Source organism: Geotrypetes seraphini, chromosome 8 (assembly GCF_902459505.1).
Source record: "Geotrypetes seraphini chromosome 8, aGeoSer1.1, whole genome shotgun sequence".
Lineage (NCBI taxonomy): Eukaryota > Metazoa > Chordata > Amphibia > Gymnophiona > Dermophiidae > Geotrypetes > Geotrypetes seraphini.
This window is the reverse complement of record NC_047091.1, coordinates 181892229-181917940: the sequence shown is the minus strand read 5'-3', so window position 1 is coordinate 181917940 and position 25712 is coordinate 181892229. Positions and strand designations below refer to the sequence as shown.

Sequence of the window (25712 nt, the reverse complement as noted above, 5' to 3'; positions counted from 1 at the left end):
CCCCAACCCACGGGACTCCCACGGGGACCCCCCTCTGGCCCACGGGACTCCCATGGGGACCCCCCCAACCCACGGGACTCCCACAGGGACCCCCCTCTGGCCCACGGGACTCCCACGGGGACCCCCCTCTGGCCCACGGGACTCCCACGGGGACCCCCCTCTAGCCAACGGGACTCCCACGGGGATGGAAGGCTTTGGAAGCAGGGTTCGTCCATATAATATAATGGACACGTCAGCCTTAGTAAAAGAGGGGGTTTATAAGTTAATTACCTGAACAGGAAACAAAAAAAGGGTTCCACCAAAGAGATTCCACAAGGAAAACAGCAGCGCAAACACAAAAGAAACTGGAATTGATGATCCTGTCAGAAGTAATTGCTGCTTTTTATGGGGACGGGCAGGGATGGAGGTAATTCCTTGCGGGGATGGGTGGGGACGGAGAGGATCCTGACGGGGACGGGTGGGGACGGAGAGGATCCTGGCGGGGACGGGCGGAGACGGAGAAGATCCTGGCGGGGACAGGCGGGGATGGAGAGGATCCTGGCGGGGACAGGTGGGGACAGAGAGGATCCTGGTGGGGACGGGCGGGGATGGGTGGGATTTCTGTCCCCGTGCAACTCTCTAGTGTATATTTCACAAGAGGGAGGACCGAAGAGAGAAATGGAAGATGCCAGATCCCATTGCTAAGGGAAGTCACTGATCACTGGAGCATCTAAGCATCTCATAGAATGAAAGCTAAAAGCAAATTCTTTAGGGCCTACTTGTGGTGGTTCGCCTGTAGACCAGAATATGAACATCTCATCCTGTTCTTCCCTAATAAGGATGATATCAGTTTTTGGTGCCCATATTGAGGTCATTTGATATTGAAGACAGCCATACGAATCGAATCGAATCCACAACTTATTAATCGCACTATACCAAAAAGGTTCAAGGCGATTTACATGCAAAGAGGCCGTAAAATCTACGGGAAAATACAAAAAGAATCAAGAATTAAAATATCGTCATAACATGACTATTACAAGTCATATAAAAAGTTTTCAAATTTTTTACAAAACCTTAAGTAATTGATATCCATCCTAATGTAAACCATAGACGTTTCTGGAAGGGAATGATGTGATTGGGAGGGTGATGGCCTTCCAGTGAGAATTATTAAACAAACTCCAGGGAGTTTCAATTAGTACAATCAATAATATCCCTCTGTATTTGTTTTTAGTACTTTCAAATAGAGACCAGCGATGACTGTTCTTCCATCTAAACTTATCTCCATTCTGCCTTCCAACCCCAGCCCCATGCAAACCTTGTCTCTTCGGGCCGGGTCTGGAATGCATCTAATGATGGTTAATAGAAACCCTATTATTTATTTTGGGAAAATGTATTTTTTACCAGTCTGAGGGAAAGTCCCGGTCCAAGGTAGATAAGTTGCCAATTTTCTTTCTTCTGGCTCATGGGACCCTCGACCACCAGAGGGCATCCGCTGAAAATCAGGGGAGGGAAGTTTCATGGCGACTCCAGGAAGTACTTCTTCACCGAAAGAGTGGTGGATCATTGGAACAGACTCCCACTCCAGGTGATAAAGGCCAGCAGCGTGACGGATTTTAAGAGAAAATGGGATACTCACGTGGAATCTTTAAGGGAGTAAATTCAGGGGAGGGGATACTTGGAATGGGCAGACATGGTGGGCTATAGCCCTTTTCTGCTGCTTTTTTCTATGTTTCTATGTTTCTACCTGGGCACTTAAGTTTGTTTCCCAGTTACAGCCAAGAGGTCTGGAATTTAGAGAATGACACAGTGACAGAATTCATCCCTGTTCCTTGTGGATAACCGCGGGGAAAACCATCCCGTGTCATTCTTTAGTGCAGGGGTGTCAAAGTCCCTCCTCAAGGGCCACAATCCAGTCGGGTTTTCAGGATTTTCCCCATGAATATGCATGAGATCTATTTGCATGCACTGCTTTCATTGTATGCTAATAGATCTCATGCATATTCAGGGAGGAAATCCTGAAAACCCGACAGGATTGCGGCCCTCGAGGAGGGACTTTGACACCCCTGCTTTAGTGTCTATCTCAACCTCAGTCCTTCTACACCAGGGATCTCAAAGTCCCTCCTTGAGGGCCACAATCTAGTCGGGTTTTCCCCAATGAACATGCATTGAAAGCAGTGCATGCACATAGATCTCATGCATATTCATTGGGGAAATCCTGAAAACCTGACTGGATTGCAGCCCTCAAGGAGGGACTTTGAGACCCCTGTTCTACACCAACGTTCTTCAAAGCAAGGCTTGAGGGTCAGTGGCTGGGCCCATTCGTACTCTGATTCTTCCCTCTCTCCTTAAAAAGTGACATGGTTCTGGATCAAACTTGTAATTGTCGATTACATCCCCTCTAGAGTCCCTATGGAACAGGGGTCTCAAAGTCCCTCCTCGAGGGCCGCAATCCAGTCGGGTTTTCAGGATTTCCCCAATAAATATTCATGAGATCTATTTGCATGCACTGCTTTCAATGCATATTCATTGGGGAAATCCTGAAAACCCGACTGGATTGCGGCCCTCGAGGAGGGACTTTGAGATCCCTGCTATGGAATGAAGCAGCCCACTCCTTTCTTTGACCCCTGACCTCAGACGTGCCGATTGGCAGAGTTATGGAAAAATCACTGTGATTCTTCTACATGTCTTGCAGATGCCATGGCCCCCAGCTACGCTGAAGTGCAAGATGTGGTACGTGCAAGCGCTGCAGGAAGGAGGCTTCCAAACCGATCGGGAGCCATTTCAGGTGGGTTTGGGGGTAATTTGGGTCCTGTTCCATGGCTCTGACGTGTTATAGTCTTTCTTTGACAGAACCGTCAATGTATAGTGAGAGGACTCTGGGCATTCTGGGGGTAATTTTAATAACAGGCTGCGGAAGGCAGGGAGGAAGGAATGGACGGCCGCGCACGCTTTTCAAAACCCGGAAAAAGTGCCGGGTTTTGAAAAGCCGTCCGGACCCCCGGACATGGCCTCAAAAGGAGGACGTCTGGTAACCCTATCCCTATGCTATGTCTATGCCAGGATGATGGATTAACCTTGCTAAATATGTCACACTCCCAAAGCCAGACCAACCCCAGGGGATGAGAACTGTGAAAACAAAAGGGTCAACTAGGAAAAACGTGGCTTTCAGAAACCCAAGGCCTATTAGGAGCCCACAGGCTTCACAGTCCAGTGACTGACCTATGACCTCCTCTTGGGTAAAGATTTGCAAAGTTAGAAATAAATCAGGAAATGGAGGTGAGGAAAGACCAGGCACAGGAAAACAAAGATACCAAGGAGAGAGTTTCACACAGGCTGAGGTAAATCAGGGGTGAGCAACCCTATCCTGGATAGGGTTACGAAATGTCCAGGTTTTGAAAAGCCTCCTCTCAATCATGTCGGGCAGGAGGCAATCTGCGCATGCATGGATTGCCTCCTGCCCGACCAAAGCAGGCAGCGGGGAGCGGAGCTAGGGCGAGACTGGCGCAGAGATGAGTGGGCCTGGAGGGGCGGGTCTAGGGTGTCCGGATTTTACAATTGTAAAATCTGGCAACCCTAGTCCTGGAGGGCCACAAGCCAGTCAGCTTTTCAAGATTAACTTCATGAATATGCACGAGATCTATTTGATACGATGGAAGTGGTGCATGCAAACCAATCAACTGCATATTGATAACTTGGCTGGGTTGTGGTCCTCGAGGACCGTGGTTGCCCACCCCTGAAATCTATGGTCTATGTACCCCATACCTTAATACAGACTTGTCTAAATTCAGTCCTTGAGAGCTGCAAACAGGACAGGTTTTCAGGGTGTTTCTAATGAACATGCATGAAGAAGATCTGTATGCCCATTACATCATTGTACACAGATCTCCCTCATGCATATTCACTCTCTATTTACTAGCTAGCAATTTTCTATACTGCGTAAATCCATCTAGTAAGGCTAGACAGTTTACGTTCGAGGAGTTCATTGAGGAGGCCTACAGGAAGAGGGTGGAAGAACACGAACATTAGAGGAAAGATGAAGATACACACACATGGAATGGCAAACAAGAGGAAGATGATGCCAAGGAAGAAACCCACATAGGAACCCCGCAGGAAGGGGAGGCAATGACTTGCCGATGCCTAGAAGAAGAAGCAACGAAGCACACAGAGGACATAGACCTGCGACCGGAGTGAAAACTGAAGAAGGAAAGTCTGCGATCCTAGTGGGAGACTCAATCCTAAGGCAAGTGGATAGCCACATAGTAGGGGGGGAGAGAGGATCGACTAGTTACCTGCCTTCCAGGAGCAAGAACAAAAGACATCGTCGACAAAATTGAAAAGATGCTAGAAGGAGCAGAGATGGAAGAGACCACAGTGATGATCCACATCGGGACAAATGATGTCAGCAGGAGAGACTACAGTAGAAATGCACTGATCGAACAGTTCAAGATTCTGGGAAGAGAGTTGAAGATGAGGACTCAGAAGGTAGCTTTTTCAGAGATCCTACCTGTACCGAGGGCAGATGTGAAGAGGCAGATGGAACTACAGTCAATAAATGCATGGATGAGGAGATGGTGTGAGGAAGAGAGGTTCCACTTCGTGAGGAACTGGACAACGTTTTGGGGCAAGAGCAAGCTCTTCAGGAGAGATAGACTGCACCTGAGCATGGCGGGAACTAGACTTCTAGCAAACAACGTCAGGAGAAGAATAGAGCAGGCTTTAAACTAAGAAGAAGGGAAAAGCCGACAGTCAACCAAGTGTCGACGATTCAGAAGAAGGTATCCCGAGAGGCTATTGAGTGGGAAAAATGCTGGGAAGACACAATGGGCAAAAGACAAGAGTTGACAGATCAAGAAGAGGATGATAAGAAGATCGTAGCACAGGAAAAGGAAAAGAAGACAGAAAAATACCAGGACTTAAATTGCATGTATACTAACACAAGGAGCCTAAGGAATAAAATGGGAAAATTAGAAGTCATGGCCAAAAAAGAGAACCTAGACATCATTGGGGTCTCTGAAACATGGTGGAATGAAGAAAACAAAGGGGTCATAGCACTACCAGGGTACAAACTCTATTGCGAAGACAAGGCAGGTCAGAAAGGAGGAGGAATAGTTCTATACATAAAGGATAGCATACACTCAACCAGAGTGAACACAGTGGCGACGACCAACAAATTGGAATCACTATGGGTTAAAATACTGGGAAGGAAAGGGATCGAGATAAGGACGGGCCTGTACTATCGTCCACCTGGGCAAACTGAACCAAATGATGAAGAAATGAAAGCTGAGATGTATTTATAAATGATCTAGAAATAGGGATGAAGTGCGAAGTAATAAAATTCCCGGATGACACCAAACTATTTAGTGGAGTTGGGACTAAAAAGGACTGTGAGGATTTACAAAGGGACCTGAACAAACTAGGAGAGTGGGCGACGAGATGGCAGATGAAGTTTAATGTAGAGAAATGTAAAGTCTTGCAGCAACATGATGAGAGGGCTGGTAATGGGCGAAAGTACCCTAGAAAAGGACTTGGGGGTAATAGTGGACAAGACAATGAAGTCGTCGGCACAGTGCGCAGCGGCCTCTAAGAAGGCAAATAGAATGCTAGGTATTATCAAGAAAGGTATTACAACCAGAACAAAAGAAGTTATCCTGCCTTTGTATCAGGTGATGGTGCGCCCGCATCTGGAGTACTGCGTCCAATATTGGTCGCCGTACCTTAAGAAGGATATGGCGTTACTCGAGAGGGTTCAGAAAAGAGCGACACGATTGATAAAAGGTATGGAAAACCTTTCATACGCTGAAAGATTAGAGAAACTGGGGCTCTTTTCCCTGGAAAAGCGGAGGCTTAGAGGGGACATGATAGAGACTTACAAGATCATGAAGGGCATAGAGAGAGTAGAGAGGGACAGAAAGAGAGAGAGAAAGGGAGACAGAGAGAGAGAGAGAGAGAGAGAGGGAGAGAAAGAAAGAGAGAGAGAGAGAAAGGGAGAGAGAAAGAGAGAGAGAGAGAGAGAAAGTTTGGAGAAACTGGGACTCTTTTCCCTGGAGAAGCGGAGGCTTAGAGGGGACATGATAGAGACTTACAAGATCATGAAGGGCATAGAGAAAGTAGAGAGGGACAGAATCTTCAAACTTTCGAAAACTACAAGAATGAGAGGGAATTTGGAAAAATTAAGAGGGGACAGATTCAGAACCAATGCTAGGAAGTTCTTCTTCACTCAAAGGGTGGTGGATGCCTGGAATGTGCTTCCAGAGGGCGTGATATGACAGAGTATGGTATTGGGGTTCAAGAGGGGATTAGATGATTTCCTGAAGGAAAAGGGGATAGAAGGGTATAGATAGAAGATTACTATACAGGTCCTGGACCTGATGGGCCGCCGCGTGAGCGGACTGCTGGGCATGATGGACCTCTGGTCTGACCCAGCAGAGGCACTGCTTATGTTCTTATGTTATGTTAGAAACATAGAAATAGACGGCAGATAAGGGCCACGGCCCATCTAGTCTGCCCACCCTAATGTCCCTCCCCTACCTTTGCCCTGTGAATAGATCCCATGTGCCGATCCCATTTGGCCTTAAAATCACCTGCTGGCCTCAATCACCTGCTGCTGGCCTCAATCACCTGTAGTGGAAGACTATTCCAGCGATTAACCACTCTTTCAGTGAAAAATAATTTCCTGGTGTCACCTCGTAGTTTCCCGCCCCTGATTTTCCACGGATGCCCTCTTGTTGTCGTGGGACCCTTGAAAAAGAAGATATCTTCCCCCGCCTCGATGCGGCCCGTAAGATACTTGAACGTCTCGATCATGTCCCCCCTCTCTCTACGCTCCTCGAGCGAGTATAGCTGTAATTTGTCAAGCCGTTCTTCGTATGGAAGATCCTTGAGTCCCGAGACCAACCGGATAGAAACATAGAAGACCATCCAGATAGAAACATAGAAGAGGAAGAGGAGATGCAAATGTTAAGAGCCTTATCCAATAGGGAGAGGAGGAGATAGTGGATGTTGCAGATGGGCCATTTGGCCTTTATCTGCCATCGTGTTACTATGTTTCTATAATCATAAAGTTCTATGACATCACAATGCAGGTATAAAGAGCCTTAGCCTATAGAAAGAGGAGATGCAAATGTTAAGAACCTTAGCCAATAGGGAGAGGAAGAGATAGTGGATGGTGTGGATAGGCAGATTGGATGGGCCAATTGGCTTTATTCTGCACTACCAGCAGTCTCTCTTTAACTCGGTTACCCCCACTCCCTCACCTCTCCAGTAAACCTCCCCTATGTCTCTGATCTCAGTAACCTTCCATTTACAAACACCTTCTTCCTTCAATTGCCTACTACATGTCAGGTCTAGCCTCCTTTCCATTATGAACCCTACTCGTCCACTCCGTACCCTGCGCCCGACTCCTTCCTCGCTCTTTGTTTATAGGGCTGGGGAACTCCACTGCCTGGCTCAGCTCTTCTGCCTCTCTGGTCTGCCAGGATGCATGAGAGACGAGCTGTGAGGATCCCTTTCAATTCCATGGCGTCATACACAGCATGTGTGACTGGGCATCTCCCAGTGAGTTAAAGTCACCAGTTTCTGAGAACTTCTCATCTCGGTTCAGGAAATGCAACATGTGGTGGGAGTCTTTATTACTCAGACTCGGTTTACTTTGAGAAAATCAGTGAAAGGCTTAAAGCTGTTTCTAGGTGGTCTGCAAACCACTGTGGGTGATTGTTCAGGAGCCTTCCCCACCCCCCACCCCCACCCAGCAATCAGCCTCACACATATTTTCTGAAACTTCACAAACAGGAAATGGTGAGAAACCTTTCTCTTTTAAAGTCCCCCCCCCCCCATGCATAAGATGCCCTTGGAACCCCGTTTGGTGCTTGTGACCTGAACTTGCCACTTTTGGAGACAAGGTGCTGGGTTCAATGGACTTTGGTCTGATCCTGTTTGATGCATTTACCACACCACTGCTACCGTATTTCCCCGAAAATAAGACAGTGTCATATTAATTTTGGGTCCAAAAAGTGCGTTAGGACTTATTTTTGGGGATGTCTTATTTTTGCCATGTACAACAATCATCTCTCCCTTCCTCTGCTCCACCCCAGTTCTTCCCATATGCAGCATCATTCCTCCCCCTTTCACCCATCCCCTTGAGCAGCAGAACCCCACCGACCCTCCCACCGTGAGACTGACATACCTCCGCTCCGAGGCCTCCTAAAGCAGCAGGGGTGGGGGTTGCTGAATCAATGAGTCCAATTATTTGGGCCAATCAGGCAGCACTAGTGTCGGGAATAGAGTCAGGGAGTGTCGAGGACATTCGGGGGAGGGGAAGCTTCGGGGGTCGATATTTTCGGGATAGGTCTTATTTTTGTAGAAACAGGGTAGCAACCCTATTGAATGACTGAGTCAAACTGTTCGTTGTTACTTCCTGGTTAACGGAACCAACCTCTTCTAAGGTAATTCGACCTTGAACTGAATAGATAAAGGCGGAATATAAAACCTGATTAGCATACATGAAACACTTCAGTATCCCCAACTAAGGGGTATAGTTAATAAGTTGCGCTAAAAAGTGCACTTGGTACACTCTTATTTTTGCTGTAGCTGTAAAAAAAATGGCCTTTAAAAAAAATTTTTTTTGATTTAATGGCCGCGCACTAATGTTTCGCCTGAGCGCTTACTGCCACCCATTTTTAGAGGCAGTGAGGGCAGTTAGCGCAGGGCAATGGCGCTGCGTCGATTAATGCTGGAACGCCCACTTTCTGCCGCTGACAGGTCCCCTCAAAGCTACATTTTTTTCAAGCATGCGGTTAGCACGCGCACTTTTGGCATTTACCGCAGGACGCCCGGGTGTGTCTCGCAGTGTGCCATTTTAAGCTGCATTGCGTGTGCTTTAGTGCCGGAAGCAAATTTGCGAAAGGTTCCCGTAGTGTTTGCATATGTATTACTGTATGCAGTTGTGCCTTAGTGCGTGGTTTTTCCTTTTTTCAATTGTATTCGACCGAGGCCGCCATGCTCAGGCAAGGCCAATATGTAGAATCCTCTGGGGCTCAGCATCTCCCAGCGGGTCCTAGAACCTGCCCAGGCTGGGGTTGCCATGGATACGGCCGGGATGCTGCAGAGACAGAGCAGAACGGAAGCAGGATAATGGCAAACATCGTCCATTCTCCGCTGTAATTATAAGTCAAAATAAGATGCACCGAAGACAGCTTGGTTGGCAGTTGTCCTCCCCTCCCCCCACCCCCCAAAAAGTTAAAGCTTAATGTCACTCTCAGTAACGCAGTTTGAAAACAAAGAAATCAGTAATGGCTTTCGTTAATAATTAAGCATGTAAACCCAGCAGAAAGGTTGTTTACTTAGTCCTCATCAAAGGTCCAGGAGGTATCGTAAAGCTGATACCCAAGTGAATCAGTGACCTGAAAGGACTTACACACGACCTTCAGTGTGTGTTAGTGAACTGGTCTTTTAACATTAATGTTTACTGCGTATGCCCTTAGAACATAAGAGCATAAGAACTGCCATCTCCGGATCAGACCTTCGGTCCATCAAGTCCGGCAATCCGCACACGCGGAGGCCCAGCCAGGTGTACACCTGGCGTAATTTTAGTCACCCGTATCCCTCTATGCCTCTCGTAAGGAAATGTGCATCTAGTTTGCTTTTAAATCCTAGAACGGTGGATTCTGCAATTACTTCCTCTGGGAGAGCATTCCAGGTGTCCACCACTTGTTGCGTGAAGCAGAACTTCCTGATATTTATCCTGGACTTGTCCCCCCTTAGCTTCAGTCCATGTCCTCTTGTCCGTGTCACAATCTCAGCTCTGGAATGTTGCTACTCTTTGGGGTTCTGCCTGGAATCTTGATACTGTTTGGGGCTCTAGAATCTTTTGTTACTCTTTGGGATTCTGGAATGTTGCTACTCCATTGGAACATCACTGATGAGGTTGGCTCTGAGGCACTGTGGAATGAGGCATTATAAGAACATAAGAACCGCCATCTCCGGATCAGACCTTCAGTCCATCAAGTCTGGCGATCCGCACACGCGGAGGCCCAGCCAGGTGTACACCTGGCGTAATTTTAGTCACCCGTATCCCTCTATGTCTCTCGTAAGGAGATGTGCATCTAGTTTGCTTTTAAATCCTATAACGGTGGATTCCGCAATAACCTCCTCTGGGAGAGCGTTCCAGGTGTCCACCACTCGTTGCGTGAAGCAGAACTTCCTGATATTTGTCCTGGACTTGTCCCCCCTTAGCTTCAGTCCATGTCCTCTTGTTCGTGTCACTTTGGACATTGTAAATCATTTTTTTTCCTGCTCTATTTTGTCAATTCCTTCACTCGCAGTAACAGAGCAGTGTATAATCCAAAACAAAAAGAAGGAAAGAAACTCCATCAAGATATAGGACACCAGAAGGAGAGAAAGAGAGAACAGAACTGGCTTTTAGGGGGTTGGTATTCAGCTGCTCTTAAACCAGTTATTCCCGCAGGCTGGGGGCGGAGTCGGCACTTAACCACCTAAGTGGCTGTATCAGACCACATAAAACACAGTCCCATCTTTATGCCGTGTCACTTTAGGCGGTTAAGTGCTGATTATCGCACTTAACCACATAAGAGATAGCCGGCCACATAAAATGGATATTCAATGCCAGTTCCCCGAGATGGTCCAGCATTGAATATCTGGCAGCTAATAATAAACCAAAACACCCACTAACCGACCCTGGCTAATTATGGACTCCTTAAAGTCGTCTGATCACTGGACAGAATACTCTAACATAGTCTCACAAAGAATAAATAAAAACCTAGAACAAGAATGCCATAGAAATCAGGCTAGCTGAACATCTTACATCTTTGGTGGTGTGTGTATATAATTTTGTGTGAACACAATTTGGCTAGAAGGAAAATAACCTGAAAAGCTTCCTATTTAAAGATGCCTAAAGTCTTTAGTTTTCCTCGAAAGGGATCACCCTCTAATTTTCTCTTTCTATATATAGAGAGAGATTTTTTTTCTTCCTACAATCTTTCTCCCTTCTTTCTCTTTTCAACTTTCTCTCCATCTCTTCTTTTTTCTTCTTTTTTTCAACTTTTTCTCCGTCTCTTCTTTTTTTCAACTTTCTTTCTGCCTCTTCTTTATTCTTCTTTTTTCCCACTTTTTCTCCGTCTCTTCTTTTTTTCAACTTTCTCTCCGCCTCTTCTTTATTCTTCTTTTTTTCAACTTTCTTTCTGCCTCTTCTTTATTCTTCTTTTTTTCAACTTTCTCTCCGTCTCTTCTTTTTTTTCAACTTTCTTTCTGCCTCTTCTTTATTCTTCTTTTTTTCCACTTTTTTTCCGTCTCTTCTTTTTTTCAACTTTCTTTCTGCCTCTTCTTTATTCTTCTTTTTTTCCACTTTTTCTCCGTCTCTTCTTTTTTTCAACTTTCTCTCCGTCTCTTCTTTTTTTCAACTTTCTTTCTGCCTCTTTATTCTTCTTTTTTTCCACTTTCTCTCCGTCTCTTCTTTTTTTCAACTTTCTCTCCGTCTCTTCTTTTTTTCAACTTTCTTTCTGCCTCTTCTTTATTCTTCTTTTTTTCCACTTTCTCTCCGTCTCTTCTTATTTTCAACTTTCTTTCTGCCTCTTCTTTATTCTTCTTTTTTTCAACTTTCTCTCCGTCTCTTCTTTTTTTCCACTTTTTTTCCGTCTCTTCTTTTTTTCAACTTTCTTTCTGCCTCTTCTTTATTCTTCTTTTTTTCCACTTTTTCTCCATCTCTTCTTTTTTTCAATTCTCTCCCCTCCCTTATCGTACTTCCCATATATGTTATCTCTTTAGCCTTTAAAAAAAAAAACCCAAATTATGGTTCTACTACCCCTTCTACCCTTTGTATCTGTTTTGTTGATGTGTCTGTCCAGTATATTGCATTTTATATAGTGCTTGTTATAAATTTTAAATTTTATGGGGTTTAAAAAAATTACTGATTGTATATCACTTAGAAAATTGTGTTAAGCGATCAAATCAAATCTTAATAAAACTTGGAAAGACATTACTATAATAGTTCAGAACAGACACGTAGCCATCTCCGGGGCGGATGACCTTCCAGCGCATGTCTGGTCTCAGGCACGTTTGCATGGGATCACATTCTTACTTTGGCTATGCTGAGGCACAGGGAGAATACACAGCTTGTCTGTGTACTAGTGGCAGAGAGAGAATGGAACCTGCAACAACCTGAAGTTGCCTTTTGTCTGCTGGTGCATGAAATGCCAAAGGTGAAATGAACACAGAGACCGCTCGCTCACCCCAGCGTCCTTGATTAGCTCCACAAGATACATGAGTCCCGCTAACTGTGCTTTGTTTTTCAGGTTGCTTAAATTGTACTGAAGTAATGAAACTGACTGAGCGCCTCAGTTCCTTGGAAGCAAAGGTAAGTGCCTTTCTGTATAACAGAAAGCCAAACCAACCCCTTAAAAAAAAAAAAATAAATTTTTTTAAATGTGATAGTCATTGGTAGGGTTACCAGTTGTCTGGATTTCCCCAGACATTCCTCCTTTTGAGGACATGTCTGGGGGTCCGGACCGCTTTTTAAAACCTAGCACTTCGTCCGAGTTTAGAAAAGCTTCTAAGAATTTACTATGTTGTCATTTTAAAGGAAAATGCTCCAACTCAAAACAGCTGGTTGTCCAACAAGAAAACCCCTCTCCACAGCGTATTAGATCTATTTTTGTGTGTGATCCTCAAAAAATGAGAGTGAAGACTAAGGCCATATTGGGTCAGACCTATGGTCCATTGAGCCTTCATAATATTTCTTCACACAATGTATAATTAAACTCTGGAATTCGTTGCTGGAGAATGTGGTGAGATTAGTTAGCTTAGCAGGGTTTAAAAAAGGATTGGCTAATTTCCTAAAAGAGAAGTCCATAGGTCATTATTGAGATGTTTTGAGGAAATCCACTGCTTATTCCTAGGATAAGCAGTATAAAATCATACAGTGATATGGGAACTAAAACTCTGCCAGGGTACACCTGGCGGGGCCTCCACGTGTGCGGATCACCGGACTTGATGGACCCAGGGTCTGATCCGGAGATGGCAATTCTTATGTTCTTATGTTCTAAATCTGTTTTACTACTTGGGATCTAGCTAGGTGCTTTGAACCTGGGCGGGCTACTGTTGGAAACAGGATACTGGGCTTGATGGGCCTTCGATCCGTCCTAGTACAGCAGTTCTTATGCGAGCTAAGTATAGGATCAAGCCATTGTGACATCACTGATGAGGCTGGCTCTTAGGCATGGGTGGAATGAGGCATTATGACATCACAATATGAGCTCTGGAATGTTGCTACTCTTTGGGTTTCTGCCGGGTACTTGGGACCAGGTACTGCTGGAACTAGGATACTGGGCTTGGTGGACCTTTGGTCTACCCCAGTACACGGCAGGTCCCAATAGGGAAATATGTTCCCAGAAGAGGTGGAGACACCCAAGTCTGCCTGGCTGAGAATTATTTATAGATCTGTCCTCTGCAAATGTGTCCACTACTAGCCTGGATAGAAGTTTCTGGCAGTAATTTACATGTCTTAATTGTGTACTGACTTTTTAAAATTTGTTTTAAATGTGCTAACCATTGCTGTTAACTTGTTCCTTATCAAACATCATTCTATACATTTTTTTAACTTGCAAGGATCTCTATTTCTTTGTGGAAAGTTACCACAACCAGTAATTGTATACATTTCTAAATATATATCTGCAGACAGAAATAGATTCTCCCAGAGCTCTCCAGGTTCCCATCAGTGTAAGCCAGTTCCTACTGTACTTAGATGAGCCACTCGTTGTGTGATCGGGGAAGTACTTGAGCCCTATCAATATGGGATAAGATATTCTTGTACCATTGTATTAGGGTTATCAGATTTTCTGTTTGGAAAATCCGGACCCCTAGATCCGCCCCCAGGCCTGCTCAGTTCCACCCAGCCCAGCCCCGCCCCCCACCCCCACTGTGAACTACCATGGTTTTTTGATGGAGGTTCAGCACATTGGTGGGATGAAGATGCCTTCAGGTTGTGGAGCTTGGTGATCCCCACTAGAGCTGCCCGATTTCGAATCGATTCACTGATTCAAATCAGGTGAATCAATTCGAATCGATTTGTATTTAGAAAAAAATCGGCCTCGCCGATTTGGGGCCCAACCCTCTTCCCCGTGCCTTCAGCCTCCTACAGCAGGAGTGGCAGCGCTGCCTCTTGCTGGTCATCCACTGCCGCTGCCGCTCCTGCTTTAGGGGGCAAGGATGGAGGGTCATTCGGAAAGTTTGGTGTCCTCTGGCTTCCCCCCTGGCCTCCCGCTCTTACCTTCACTGAATTACAGCAGCAGAGCAGCCTGCACAGAGGATTGCTGGTGATTTAGCTATCTTTGCAGGCTGCCGTTGTCTTCAGGAGCACGTTCACTCTTCTGTGATCCTACCCATGATGTCAGAGGAGGGGCGGGACTGCAGCAGAGTGAACGTGCTCCTGAAGACGATGGCAGCCTGCAAAGATCACTAAAGTATCGGCGATCCTCTGTGCAAGCTGCTCCACTGCTGTAATTCAGTGAAGGTAAGAGCGGGAGGCCAGGGGGGAAGCCAGAGGACACCAGACTTTCCGAATGACCCTCCATCCTTGCCCCCTAAAGCAGGAGCGGCAGCGGCAGTGGATGGCCAGCAAGAGGCAGCGCTGCCACTCCTGCTGTAGGAGTCTGAAGGCATGGGGAAGAGGGTTGGGCCCTAGGAGTCCAGGGGGGAACACGCAAGCCTTCGGGGGGGGGAGGGGGGGGTTCAGGCCTTCGGGAGGGTGCAGGCCTTTGGGGGGAGGGACATGCCTTCATGGGGACACAGGCCTTCAGGGGGTGAGGCCTTGAGGAGGTGAGGCCTTCGGGGGGGGGGGGGGGGGGACAGGCCTTCTGGGAGGTGCAGGCCTTTAGTGAGGGACAGGACTTCAGGGGGGTACAGGCCTTCATGGGAGGGGGCCCTGGTGTAGAAGTACACAGAGGGAGGGAGGGTTCAAAGAGACATGCATATGCCAGACTATGGAGGGGGAAGAAATAATGGGTTTAAAAACAGAGGAGAGGGAGAGAGATGGTAGACAATGGGATTTAGGGAGGGAAGGAACAAAAAGGGAGAGAAGTTGGACACAAGAGATGGTGTAGAGGGGTTTAGAGATACTGGATAGGAGAGTAGTTGGGAAGAGAGAAAAATCGTAGACCCTGGGGTGGTGGGGAAGGAGGGAGAGATGCTGGATGAAAGGGTAGGTAAGAAAAGGAGAGATGGTGGATCTGAGGATGATGGGGTTCTTCGCTGCAGCTGTGGGGATGGAGATGAAAAAAAGTGAGGATGCCAGACCTCTGGGGGAGGGAAGGGAAATGGAAGGGGAGAACAGAGATAGAAGATTGATGGTTAGCATGGAGAAAGAAGAAAGAAGGAGACCCTGGCAAGCGAGTTATCAGAAGACAACCAGAGCCTGGGACCTACATGATTTGAATAATGACCAGACAACAAAACGTAGAAAAATATTTTTATTTTCTGTTTTGTGATTACAATATGTCAGATTTGAAACTTGTATCCTGCCAGAGCTGGTGTTAGATCGCAAAAGTGAACTAAGATTTAACAGAGAGAGGAAAAGTCTTTTTTGTTTATTTTGTTTACACCACAGCGCCAGTGTGGGTAGGAGAGGGCAAAGGGGGTGAAGAGGCTATAAAATAAACCCACCAGGATGTCTGAAAAAAACCACCCAATTGGGCAGGAAAATCGAATCAAAAAATCAATTCAATAGGCTGAATCAGGCAGCACTAAGCCCCACCACCTAAGGTATCTAATTTTTAAGGCCCCCTTTCATCAAATTACAGAAGAGCTTTTTACTGAGATAAATTCTCCAACGCATTTACCTTGCCAGCCCGTGGTAAAAAGCCCCTGTTGAGGCTTGTGTAGAAAGCCACTGTGGCCAGTAGGGAGCAGTGCTCCCTGATTCAGGGGGAAAAAATTCTGATTCAATTTGACCTCTTGAATTGATTTTTTGTATTCAATTCATTTTCCCACCCAGTCATGCATTTTTTTTTCTTCCAATGTCCTGGCAGGTTTATTTTGCACCCTCTTCACCAACCCCACTCCCTTTTCCTCTCTCTGTTAAATCCTAGCTCACGTTCGCTGTCTAACACCAGCTCTGACAGGGTACACATTTCAAATCCGACATATTGTAATCACAAAATAAAAAAGTAACATTATTTTTTTCTACTTTCCTCTGCCATAAACAACATTTTTGTTTCTTTCCCACTGTCTACCATCTCTCTCTCTGCCTTGTGCCCTGGGTCCCTCTCTATCCCCCTCCATGTAGCATCTCTTCCTTCCTCCCCTCCATTATCATGTGCAACATTTTTTCTCTCTCCCCATTCACCATCTATCTCTACCCTCCACCCTATGTCCAGCATTTCTCCCCCCTCTCACCCCTTTCTACCTCTTTGTTGCATCTTTCCCTTCCTCTACTCCACCCCATGTCCAGCATTTCTTCCTCTCTCTCCTCTCTTCTTCCATGTATAGCAGCTTTCCTCCCCTCCCCCTGTGCAGAAGCTTTACCCCACCCTGTTTAGCATTTCCCCACCAACCCCCCCCCACCCCCACCCCCTCATGCGATCTGATATGCTTCCAGGCTCCTAATGCAGCAGCAGTGGTGGCAGTGGCCAGCTGGCAGAGGCAGCACTGTGAACAGCTGGCCTCACAAGGGCTTCCCTTTGCTATGTCATCAGTGATGTCATCAGTGACACGGCATAGGGGAGGCCCCGATGGGGCAGTCTGCAAGCTTCCTGTTCAGAGCGCTGTCTCTGTCGGCCAGCTGCTGCTGCTGCTTTAGGAGGCCCAGAGGTATGTCAGGTCTCACCAGGGGCGGGGGGTGCTGATCACCAAATCAGCAAGTCCAATTTTTTCATTGAACGAATCAAATCTCTATCTATTGAAAGGAAGCTTTGGAATGACAGGACATAGGATGAAGTTAAGAGGTGATAGGCTCAGGAGTAATCTAAAGACATACTTTTTTACAGAAAGGGTGGTAGATGCGTGGAACAGTTTCCCGGTAGAGGTGGTGGAGACAGAGGCTGTATCTGAATTCAAGAAGGCGTAGGACAGGCACGTTGGGAATTCTTAGGGAGAGGTGGAGATAGTGAATGCTGCGGATGGGCAGACTGGATGGGCCATTTGGCCTTTATCTTTCATCATGCGTCCTATGTTTCTGTGATTCACCAAAGTGAATCAATTCGAATCAGCAAATCGGGCAGCGCTACTAGGAAGCAGCAAAAGTTACATTGCAGACTCTCCTTAACATCTGCTTTCTGCCTGGATTTTCCCTCACAGGTGGCTCAGTTTTCCACTTCAGACTCTGTGATTCCTGTTTTACCCCACGGGCATCTACTGGCCAAGGGGGCTGATGCTTCTTCCAATTCATTCCAGCTTTGGGGATCTCCAGCTGCTCAAGGGAGTCCAGGTGACGAAGGTGGGACAGGTAAGACCTGCATGGACTTTGCATGTTGGAGGGGGAGGGGTAGTTGTGAAACCGAGGCAAGCCGAGCCCCACCCTTTAACAGGAGCTCATCCTGTCCTTCTAGTTTTTGCTGGAGAAAAGTTCACATAACTAAAACCAGCAGACTAGAAATTTCTTTAAAGGAAAGAAATGTCGGCTGCTCTGTTAGCAATCTCAGCAGAGGGCAGAAGAATGGAAACTGAACTATACTATGGCTAGGGTTGCCAGATTTTCCAATCAGAAAATCCAGACCCCCCCCCCTTTAGATCCGCCCCCAAACCTGCCCAGTTCCGCCCATCCCTATCCTGTAATGCCCTAATCCCGCCCCAGTACCACCCTAGCCCCGCCCTCTGCTGCATGATGTCATCACATGGCATCCGTGCATGCGCAGACTTCCTCCCTGCCCGAAGCGATTTGAGGAGGCTTTTCAAAACCCAGACAAAGTGCCGGGTTTTGAAAAGCTGTCCGGACCCCCGGACGTGTCCTCAAAAGGAAACAGCACCGAGGAAGCCATGAGCAGTGCTATAGAATCGCTACCACGTCGGTGACCCCTTTTGCATTTTAAAAAGGTTGAGGAGGGCTTTTGAAAGGGGTTGGGAGAAGGGAAGGACATCCCGGCCAACATACTTTACTATAAATGATGGGAGGGTGGGGGGAGGGAGGGAGAAGGAACGAGGAAGGGAGAGATGCTGAATAGGAGGCCATTTGGTAGGTAGGGAATGGGGGAGGGGGCAGGGAGGAGAGGAATTGGGGGCCTCCTTCTTAATTTCTGCCCTGGGCCCCAGCATGTCTAACACTGGCCCCCAACAACATGTAATACTGAAGATGCATTTTATGAGTCGTTGATCCAGCCTGAGCTATCTAATTTTGAGCACCCAGATGCAGGGTTAGGTCTCTATTCCCTAATGGATTCTGTGCATACAGATGCAGCGTTGCGTCTCTAAAAGACCCGCCATTCTTTGTGTTGAACTAACTCCGGTTCATGCTGGGATTCCAGTTCAGTTAGCATTTAGATGGAATTTGCCACCCCCAGGACTTCAGGAACCGGAATGCCTTGGAATGAGATGTTGGAAAACGAGACAAGATCCAAAATCTCTTGACTTGAATTCCTACATCAAGATAACAAGGTCCTAAATGAATGGAAGAGATGGGGGAGGGATTGAAAGCTAAAAATCGCCTGGCATGGAGTTAGCTTGATAAACCAGTGTAACGTAGTAACATAGTAGATGACGGCAGATAAAGACCCAAATGGTCCATCCAATCTGCCCAACCAGATTCAATTTTAAATTTTTCTTCTTCTTCTTAGCTATTTCTGGGTAAGAATCCAAAGCTCTGCCCGGTTCTGTTCTTAGGTTCCAACTACTGAAGTCTCCGTCAAAGCTCCCCCAGCCCATCTACACCCTCCCAGCCACTGAAGCCCTCCCCAGCCCATCCTCCACCAAACGGCCATATACAGACACAGACCGTGCAAGTCTGCCCAGTACTGGCCTTAGTTCAATATTTAATATTATTTTCTGATTCAAGATCCTCTGTGTTCATCCCACGCTTCTTTGAACTCAGTCACAGTTTTACTCTCCACCATCTCTCTCTCTCTTTCTTTGTCTTTGTCTTTCTCTCTTTCTTTGTCTCTCTCTCTCTCTCTCTTTCTTTATCTTTCTCTCTCTCTTTCTTTCTCTCTCTCTCTCTTTCTTTGTCTCTCTCTATCTCTTTCTTTCCCTTTGTCTTTCTCTCTCTCTCTTTGTCTTTCTCTCTCTTTCTTTGTCTCTCTCTCTCTCTCTTTCTTTGTCTTTCTCTCTCTTTCTTTGTCTCTCTCTCTCTCTCTCTCTTTGTCTTTCTCTCTCTCTCTCTTTCTTTGTCTTTCTCTATCTCTTTCTTTCCCTTTGTCTTTCTCTCTCTCTCTTTGTCTTTTTCTTCCTTTCTCTCTCTTTCTTTCTTTCTTTGTCTTTTTCTTTCTCTCTTTCATAATAACATATAGTAGATGACGGTAGATAAAGACCCGAATGGTCCATCCAATCTGCCCAACCTGATTCAATTTAAATTTTTTAATTTTTTTTCTTAGCTATTTCTGGGCAAGAATCCAAAGCTCTACCCGGTACTGTGTTTGGGTTCCTACTGCCGAAATCTCCGTTAAAACCTACTCCAGCCCATCTACACCCTCCCAGCCATTGAAGCTCTTCCCCAGCCCATCCTCCCCCAAACGGCCACATACAGACACAGACCGTGCAAGTCTGCCCATTCCTGGCCGTAGTCCTTCAATATTTACTATTATTTTCTGACTCTAGATCATCCCAAGCTTCTTTGAACTCTGTCACTGTTTTCCTCTCCACCACCTCTCTCGGGAGCGCATTCCAGGCATCCACCACCCTCTCCGTAAAGAAGAATTGTCTGGTACAGTGTCTGGTACTTGCGCACATGTAGATGGCTCATTCTTTCCGGGTAGGGAAGAAACGAGTTGGTTGGAGAGAGGACAGCAAAAAATGTAAATTTGACATTCCATCTCATGTCAGCCTGGCCTTGGTCAGCTGTGGGCTGATAAGATAACAGCTGTTTACGTGAGCATATGAACATGGAGACTGAACTCATTAATAGAGGAGAAAGGTGGGAAGGGCAAAGGATGACCAGAAAGGACATAAGTTAAGGATACAGGAAGCATTTCCTCAGAGCTGGAAAATAGCTTCTAGAAAGCTATTTGCTTCCCGTGCTCCATAGCAGAGACCAGAGCCAGCCTGGAGATTTACTCTGGAGAGACACGCAGGGTGAGCAGCTTATGAAATGTCTCGTTCCCCAAGAGGGAATGGATGCACAACCTATGAAAATCCAAGGCGGGCAATTTCATGGTGACGCCAGGAAGTATTTCTTTACCGAAAGGGTGGTCGATCATTGGAATGGACTTCCACTGCAGGTGCTAGATTTTAAAAAGAAATGGGATATGCATTTGGGATCTCTAGTGGGATAAAGTCTGAGGGTGGGTCACTAGGTGGGCAGACTTGATGGGCTATAGCCCTTTTCTGCCGTCATATTCTATGTTTCTATGTAGAGGTGTGGAATAGGTTGTTCCATTAATGGTGACGGAGATCAGGTATTCAGTAAATAGTTTGATCTGCTGCATAGCAAAGTGTTCTTAGGAAGGTGGATGTCAGGGACCCAGAGAAAAGGAAAAAAACTTAGGGAAATGGAAAGACCTACCTTTTCCAGGATGCATTTGACTCCTAAATAGATCTCGAACATAGCCAGAGTTGCTCGATAGTCCTGACTCCTTCCCCTTCCTATTGTGCTTTACCTTTTTTGTATTCTTTACTATCAATTTGTAGTTCTCCCAAATTTCCTATTGTTTTTGTCAGTCAAGTATGATTAAGTGGATATTTGTTAATTTCGTTTCCCTCTTTTTAATATAATATGTAAAACATTTAGAAATCATAGAAACATAGAAATAGACGGCAGATAAGGGCCACGGCCCATCTAGTCTGCCCACCCTAATGACCCTCCCCTACCTTTGCCTAGTGTGGATCCCATTTGGCCTTAAAATCAGGCACGCTGCTGGCCTCAATCACCTGCAGTGGAAGACTATTCCAACGATCAACCACCCTTTCAGTGAAATCCTGTCGCTGTGGCGTGTCCTCTTCACTGTTTTACAGAGAACTCCTCCTATCAAATTTTATTAGACAAACTAGAGTGAACATAACACACTGTTTTAAATATCTGAGGAAATCGCGCTGCTGAAGGAGACAAATCCAAGAAGATCGGGGCTGGGCCAGACAATCATAGAAGAGCAGCCTACGTTCTCCACACGATGGACGAGGAGTAATTTGATAGGAGGAGCTCTCTTTGAAACAGTGAAGAGGACTCGCCACAGCGGCAGGATGTCGGGTATGAAAGAGCAAGCGGCTCAGTGAGGTGAAGAGTGAGAACACAGTAGCCCTGAAGAAACGGTCTTTTATGACCGTGAAACGTTGGCTAAAATCTATTTATCACTTGCATTCCCACAAGCATGAGCGATCGCTGCTTCAGTCCTGCAAAATAGAATAAAATGTGGTAGTGTAGCACACCCTCTCCGGAAGTTTTGTGGCCGATGATGTTGGTGGAGGAGGTTTGAGCTTTATGCCTTACCTAAAGTAAACCTGAGGCTTTATCTTCCGTTGAGAGTGAGCTCTTTTTTTTTATTTTTATAAATTCTTTATTCGTTTTTTAATTCAAATACAGAGTGCAAACATATGAACAACCAAATAATATCGCAACCTACACTCTATTCCAACAAATAATATATAGTTATTAAATCCCACCTCCCTCCCCTCCTGGATGTGTATAACAATCTTTCCTAAATCAAAGGGAAATAATATTAATATTTCATAACTTGCAGTAATCTGTTAATGGGCCCCAAATTTCCTTAAATTTACTATGATGCCCCCTCTGTATAGAATAAATGTTTTCAAACTTATAAATTTGACATAAGGACTCCCACCAAAAACTATAATTCAAGTTATCCCAATTTTTCCGTATCATCTGCATGGCCACTCCTGTCATGATGAGGAGCAATTTATTCTGATTTGCATTTATAGGTTTTTTGGTTAACAATATCGTTCCAAATAGTACTATATCATATGATAGTGATAAAGGAACTTCCAATATCGTAATAATTTCACCCCAAATGGTTTTCCAGAAGTTGAGTATCAAAGGACAATAATAAAGCAAATGATCCAACGTCCCTATATCAAGATGACAATGCCAGCATCTATTAGATTTAGAATTATCCAACTTTTGCAACCTAACCAGAGACCAAAAAGATCTGTGTAATAAGAAAAACCAAGTCTGTCTCATAGATGCTGATGCTGTACATCTTAACCTCCAATTCCAATTTCGTGGCCATTGAGATGCAGAAATCTGCTGCTTTGTCTCAATGCTCCAAATTAGAGAATGACACGGTGACAAAATTCATCACCGTTCCCGTCCCCGCGGATAACCGCAGGAAACCATCTTCATGTCATTCTTTAGGGAGAGAGGGAAGAATCAGAGTATGAATGGCCACAACCACTGACCCGCAAGCTTTGCTTTGAAGAATGCTGGTGTAGAAGGACTGAGGTTGAAACAGACACTACAGAATGACAGTCTCTGGTATCCAGAGCAGATATTGTGATGTCATAATGCCTCATTCCACCAGTGCCTAAGAGCCAATCACATCAGTGATGTCACAATGGCTTCATTATCCTTGGCTCACATAAGAATCAGAGTATGAATGGCCACAACCACTGACCCTCAAGCTTTGCTTTGAAGAATGCTGGTGTAGAAGGACCGAGGTCGAAATAGACACTAGAAAATGACATGGGATTATTTCCCGCGGTTATCCGCGGGGACGGGAACGGGAACGGTGATTAATTTTGTCACCATGTCATTCTCTACTCCAAATGTTTCTGAGACAAGTTTTGGCTTTTTATTCAAGAATTCAGATATTAATTTATTTTTCCATTGTTCTTTAATTTCTGTTTTCCTTTTAATTTTGTTGATTCCTGTCTCTAGCTGGAAAGGTTGAATAACATACAAATTCAAAAAAATTAATTGGGTGTTTATTTTTATCCACAAATCTGAAGAATCTCTCTTTTTTTTCAGGAAGCCCTCGGGAGAGGGTGAAGGGCACCATCCCTGCTACGGATGGTAAGTGGAGATTTCTATCTGTCCAGTGTAAATCTTCCCTTTCATGGCTCTGATGCAGCTTCGCTTCCTTACATCCAAGCGTCAGAAATCATTTGCACTTAGACAGTGACTTCATTCAAACAAAATCCAAACAGGCTTTAGGATGGTTCCAAAATGTGTTTACATACACCCATGGGGTGGAAATTCGGGTTTTCATGATAGATCTGCATGACTGTTTCCAGAAGGGATGATCAGTCCAAAGCCCAATTCCATAATTTGAGGCACAGGATATGAAAGGGCTCCCTAAAATTACACAAGAAATTAGGGGAGAGAGAGGGAAGCAGATTTGGGCTTCAGCGATTCAAGCACTAGAGCAAATTCCTTCTCTAGGCAAGAATGTTATGGAGGAGTGGAATGAGTAATCCAAAGCAGCAACCGGGATTTTGGGGCAAAAAAAAAAAGGTCCAAATATGGGGGTCCCGGTTTATATTCGGGCCAGCATCTCCCTCCCCCCTCCCAGACATACTGCAGGCTTCTGCCGGGCCGCCAGGCTCTGCACCCTGTCCCCCCTCCCTGCCCTGTTCGTCGTACCTCCTCTGCTGCTGGAATCCCTGGTGGTCCAGAGGTATAACAAGGCAGGAGCGAGCTTTCTGTGCTCCTGTTCCGCTGTTAACCCGGTCGGTCGCTGCCGTGAGTTCCGGCTTCAGCTGCTGAGCTGTACCGAGCAGGAGCGCGATTGAGCGGCTCCTGCTTGGTACAGCTCAGTGGCTGATGACAGAACTCGCAGCAGCGACCAACCGGTTTAGCAGCGGGGCAGGAGTGTGGAAAGCTCGTTCCTGCCTACTATACCTAACGTGACCATTTATTTTTTTCATCAAAACAAGACATCTATTAATATTCAGCCCTGCTCCCAATCCCACCCTAGCCCCACCCCCAATCCTGCCCTAGCCCTGCCCTAGCCCCACCCCCAATTTCTTCCATTCATTTTTCATGTACACACAATATCTTATTATTTCATAACTAATCTTTAAGCCCGTTACATTAACGGGTGCTAGAACATATATTTGTCTGTTTCTCTTTATTTCTGTCTCTTTCTGTCGCTGTCTCTCTCCCTGCCCCTGTCTCTTTCTTCTTTTCTTTCTGTCTCCCTCTCTCCCACTATCTCTCTCTCTCCCTGCCCCCTATGCAGCAGCATTTCTCTCCCCCCCTCCACTTCCCTGTGCAGTAGCTACATCAGCATTCCCTCCCACCCCACTTCCCTGTGCAGCATTTTCCTCCCCCTCCCACTTCCCTGTGGTCTCTCTGTCTGTGTTTGTTTAGGTGTTTGTCTCTTTGCCTGCTGTATGTGTGTTTGTTTTTTTTTCTGTGTGTGTTGGTTGGCAGGTTAACTTGCTTCCCAGTAGCGGTAGCTGGATGGGGCTGGAGACCGGTTGTTGAGGGGTCGGTATTATCCAATCAGTGGTGATACTGCGAGGGCCCAGTTCTAGATCTCCTTTCACTACCATCCCAGTGAAACACAACTGGTGGGTCAACTGTTGTGGAGAGAATAATCGGTCCCGGGGAACCGGTGAAGGAAGCAGCCGAGAGCTACCCGCAGCCGCCATCCAGGATCTTCCCTCACATACACCTATCACCGGCTGGCAGGGAACTGAGGATGAGCATCCGGACCTCCGAGCGGCCCCCGGTCACTGCCGTAAAAGCGCCAAAGCTCATAGGAATTCTATGAGTATCGGAGCTTTTACCACAGTGGCCTGCAATAAACCCCAACACAACTTGATAAAAGGGGGCTTTAGATTTGTGATGATAGGAAAAGGAGGGACACAATTTTTTGTTGTACTTTGCTTTAAAATAGGTAAAATGCATTACTCTTCACCCCCTTGATATACAATAGGCTGTCAGATTTAAGCAGCTAGCCAGGTTTACCATAAATTTAAGCAGATTTCTCCTGTAAAAACCAGCTCTGCTGAGACTGACATACTTTTCAATAGCATGTGTGGGGGAACTGCAGGTAGTATTAAAGGTCAGATATAGAGAGGCCCATCAATGCCCTGTGAAAAACGGGTCAACATCAGACCACGCTGTCCCATTTTTTGAATGCCAACCATATTACCTTCCCTTTCTCTCCATGGGTTAGGCAGGCTCATGTTCATCAAAGCTGAGGATGAGCGTCCGGACCTCCGAGCGGCCCCCGGAACCGCCCGGCAGCTCTGACCTGGCTGATGTCACTCCGGCTCGGCAGTCTCCTGGGGCGAAGCTGCCGGGTGCCCTAAGGCAGCTCCTGAACGTGGTGCTGCCCTCCTGGCACGGTCGGTCGACGCTGAGCCGCTGGGGCAGATAACCGAGCCGTCCGCGGACAGTGTGCGAGGCAGGCGGCTACACGGATCACCGGGGACTGCTGGAGCTGGAGCTGCTGTGCGAGCTGACAGAGGGGGTGGCGGCGGGTGGGCAGTGGCGCTGCTGCTGGTGTCGGAGCTGGTGACAGGTCAAAAGCGCGCGCCGACAAAGGCGCGCTAAGTCAGAGCTTTGTGCTGGTCTGCGTCTTTCAGGACTTTAAAAACTTACCAGCCAGCTGCTCCCCTCCTGTCCGCCAGCAAGACCGCGAGAGAGGAGCCTGCACGGACCAAACAGGCCGAGCCCCGAC

General features: G+C 46.4%; 1 protein-coding gene across 5 annotated transcripts in view; it reads left to right on the top strand.

Moving 5' to 3' along the window:
* The window catches only part of EMID1 (EMI domain containing 1), a 211909-nt gene that overhangs the window by 126886 nt on the left and 59311 nt on the right, over positions 1-25712 (top strand). For all 5 annotated transcript variants that reach the window (XM_033957153.1, XM_033957152.1, XM_033957156.1 and 2 more), the window contains 4 exons: positions 2672-2764; positions 12285-12346; positions 17281-17428; positions 23048-23092. In XM_033957153.1, the coding sequence (XP_033813044.1) occupies positions 2672-2764; positions 12285-12346; positions 17281-17428; positions 23048-23092 (348 nt within the window). The remainder of the gene's footprint in view (positions 1-2671; positions 2765-12284; positions 12347-17280; positions 17429-23047; positions 23093-25712) is intronic.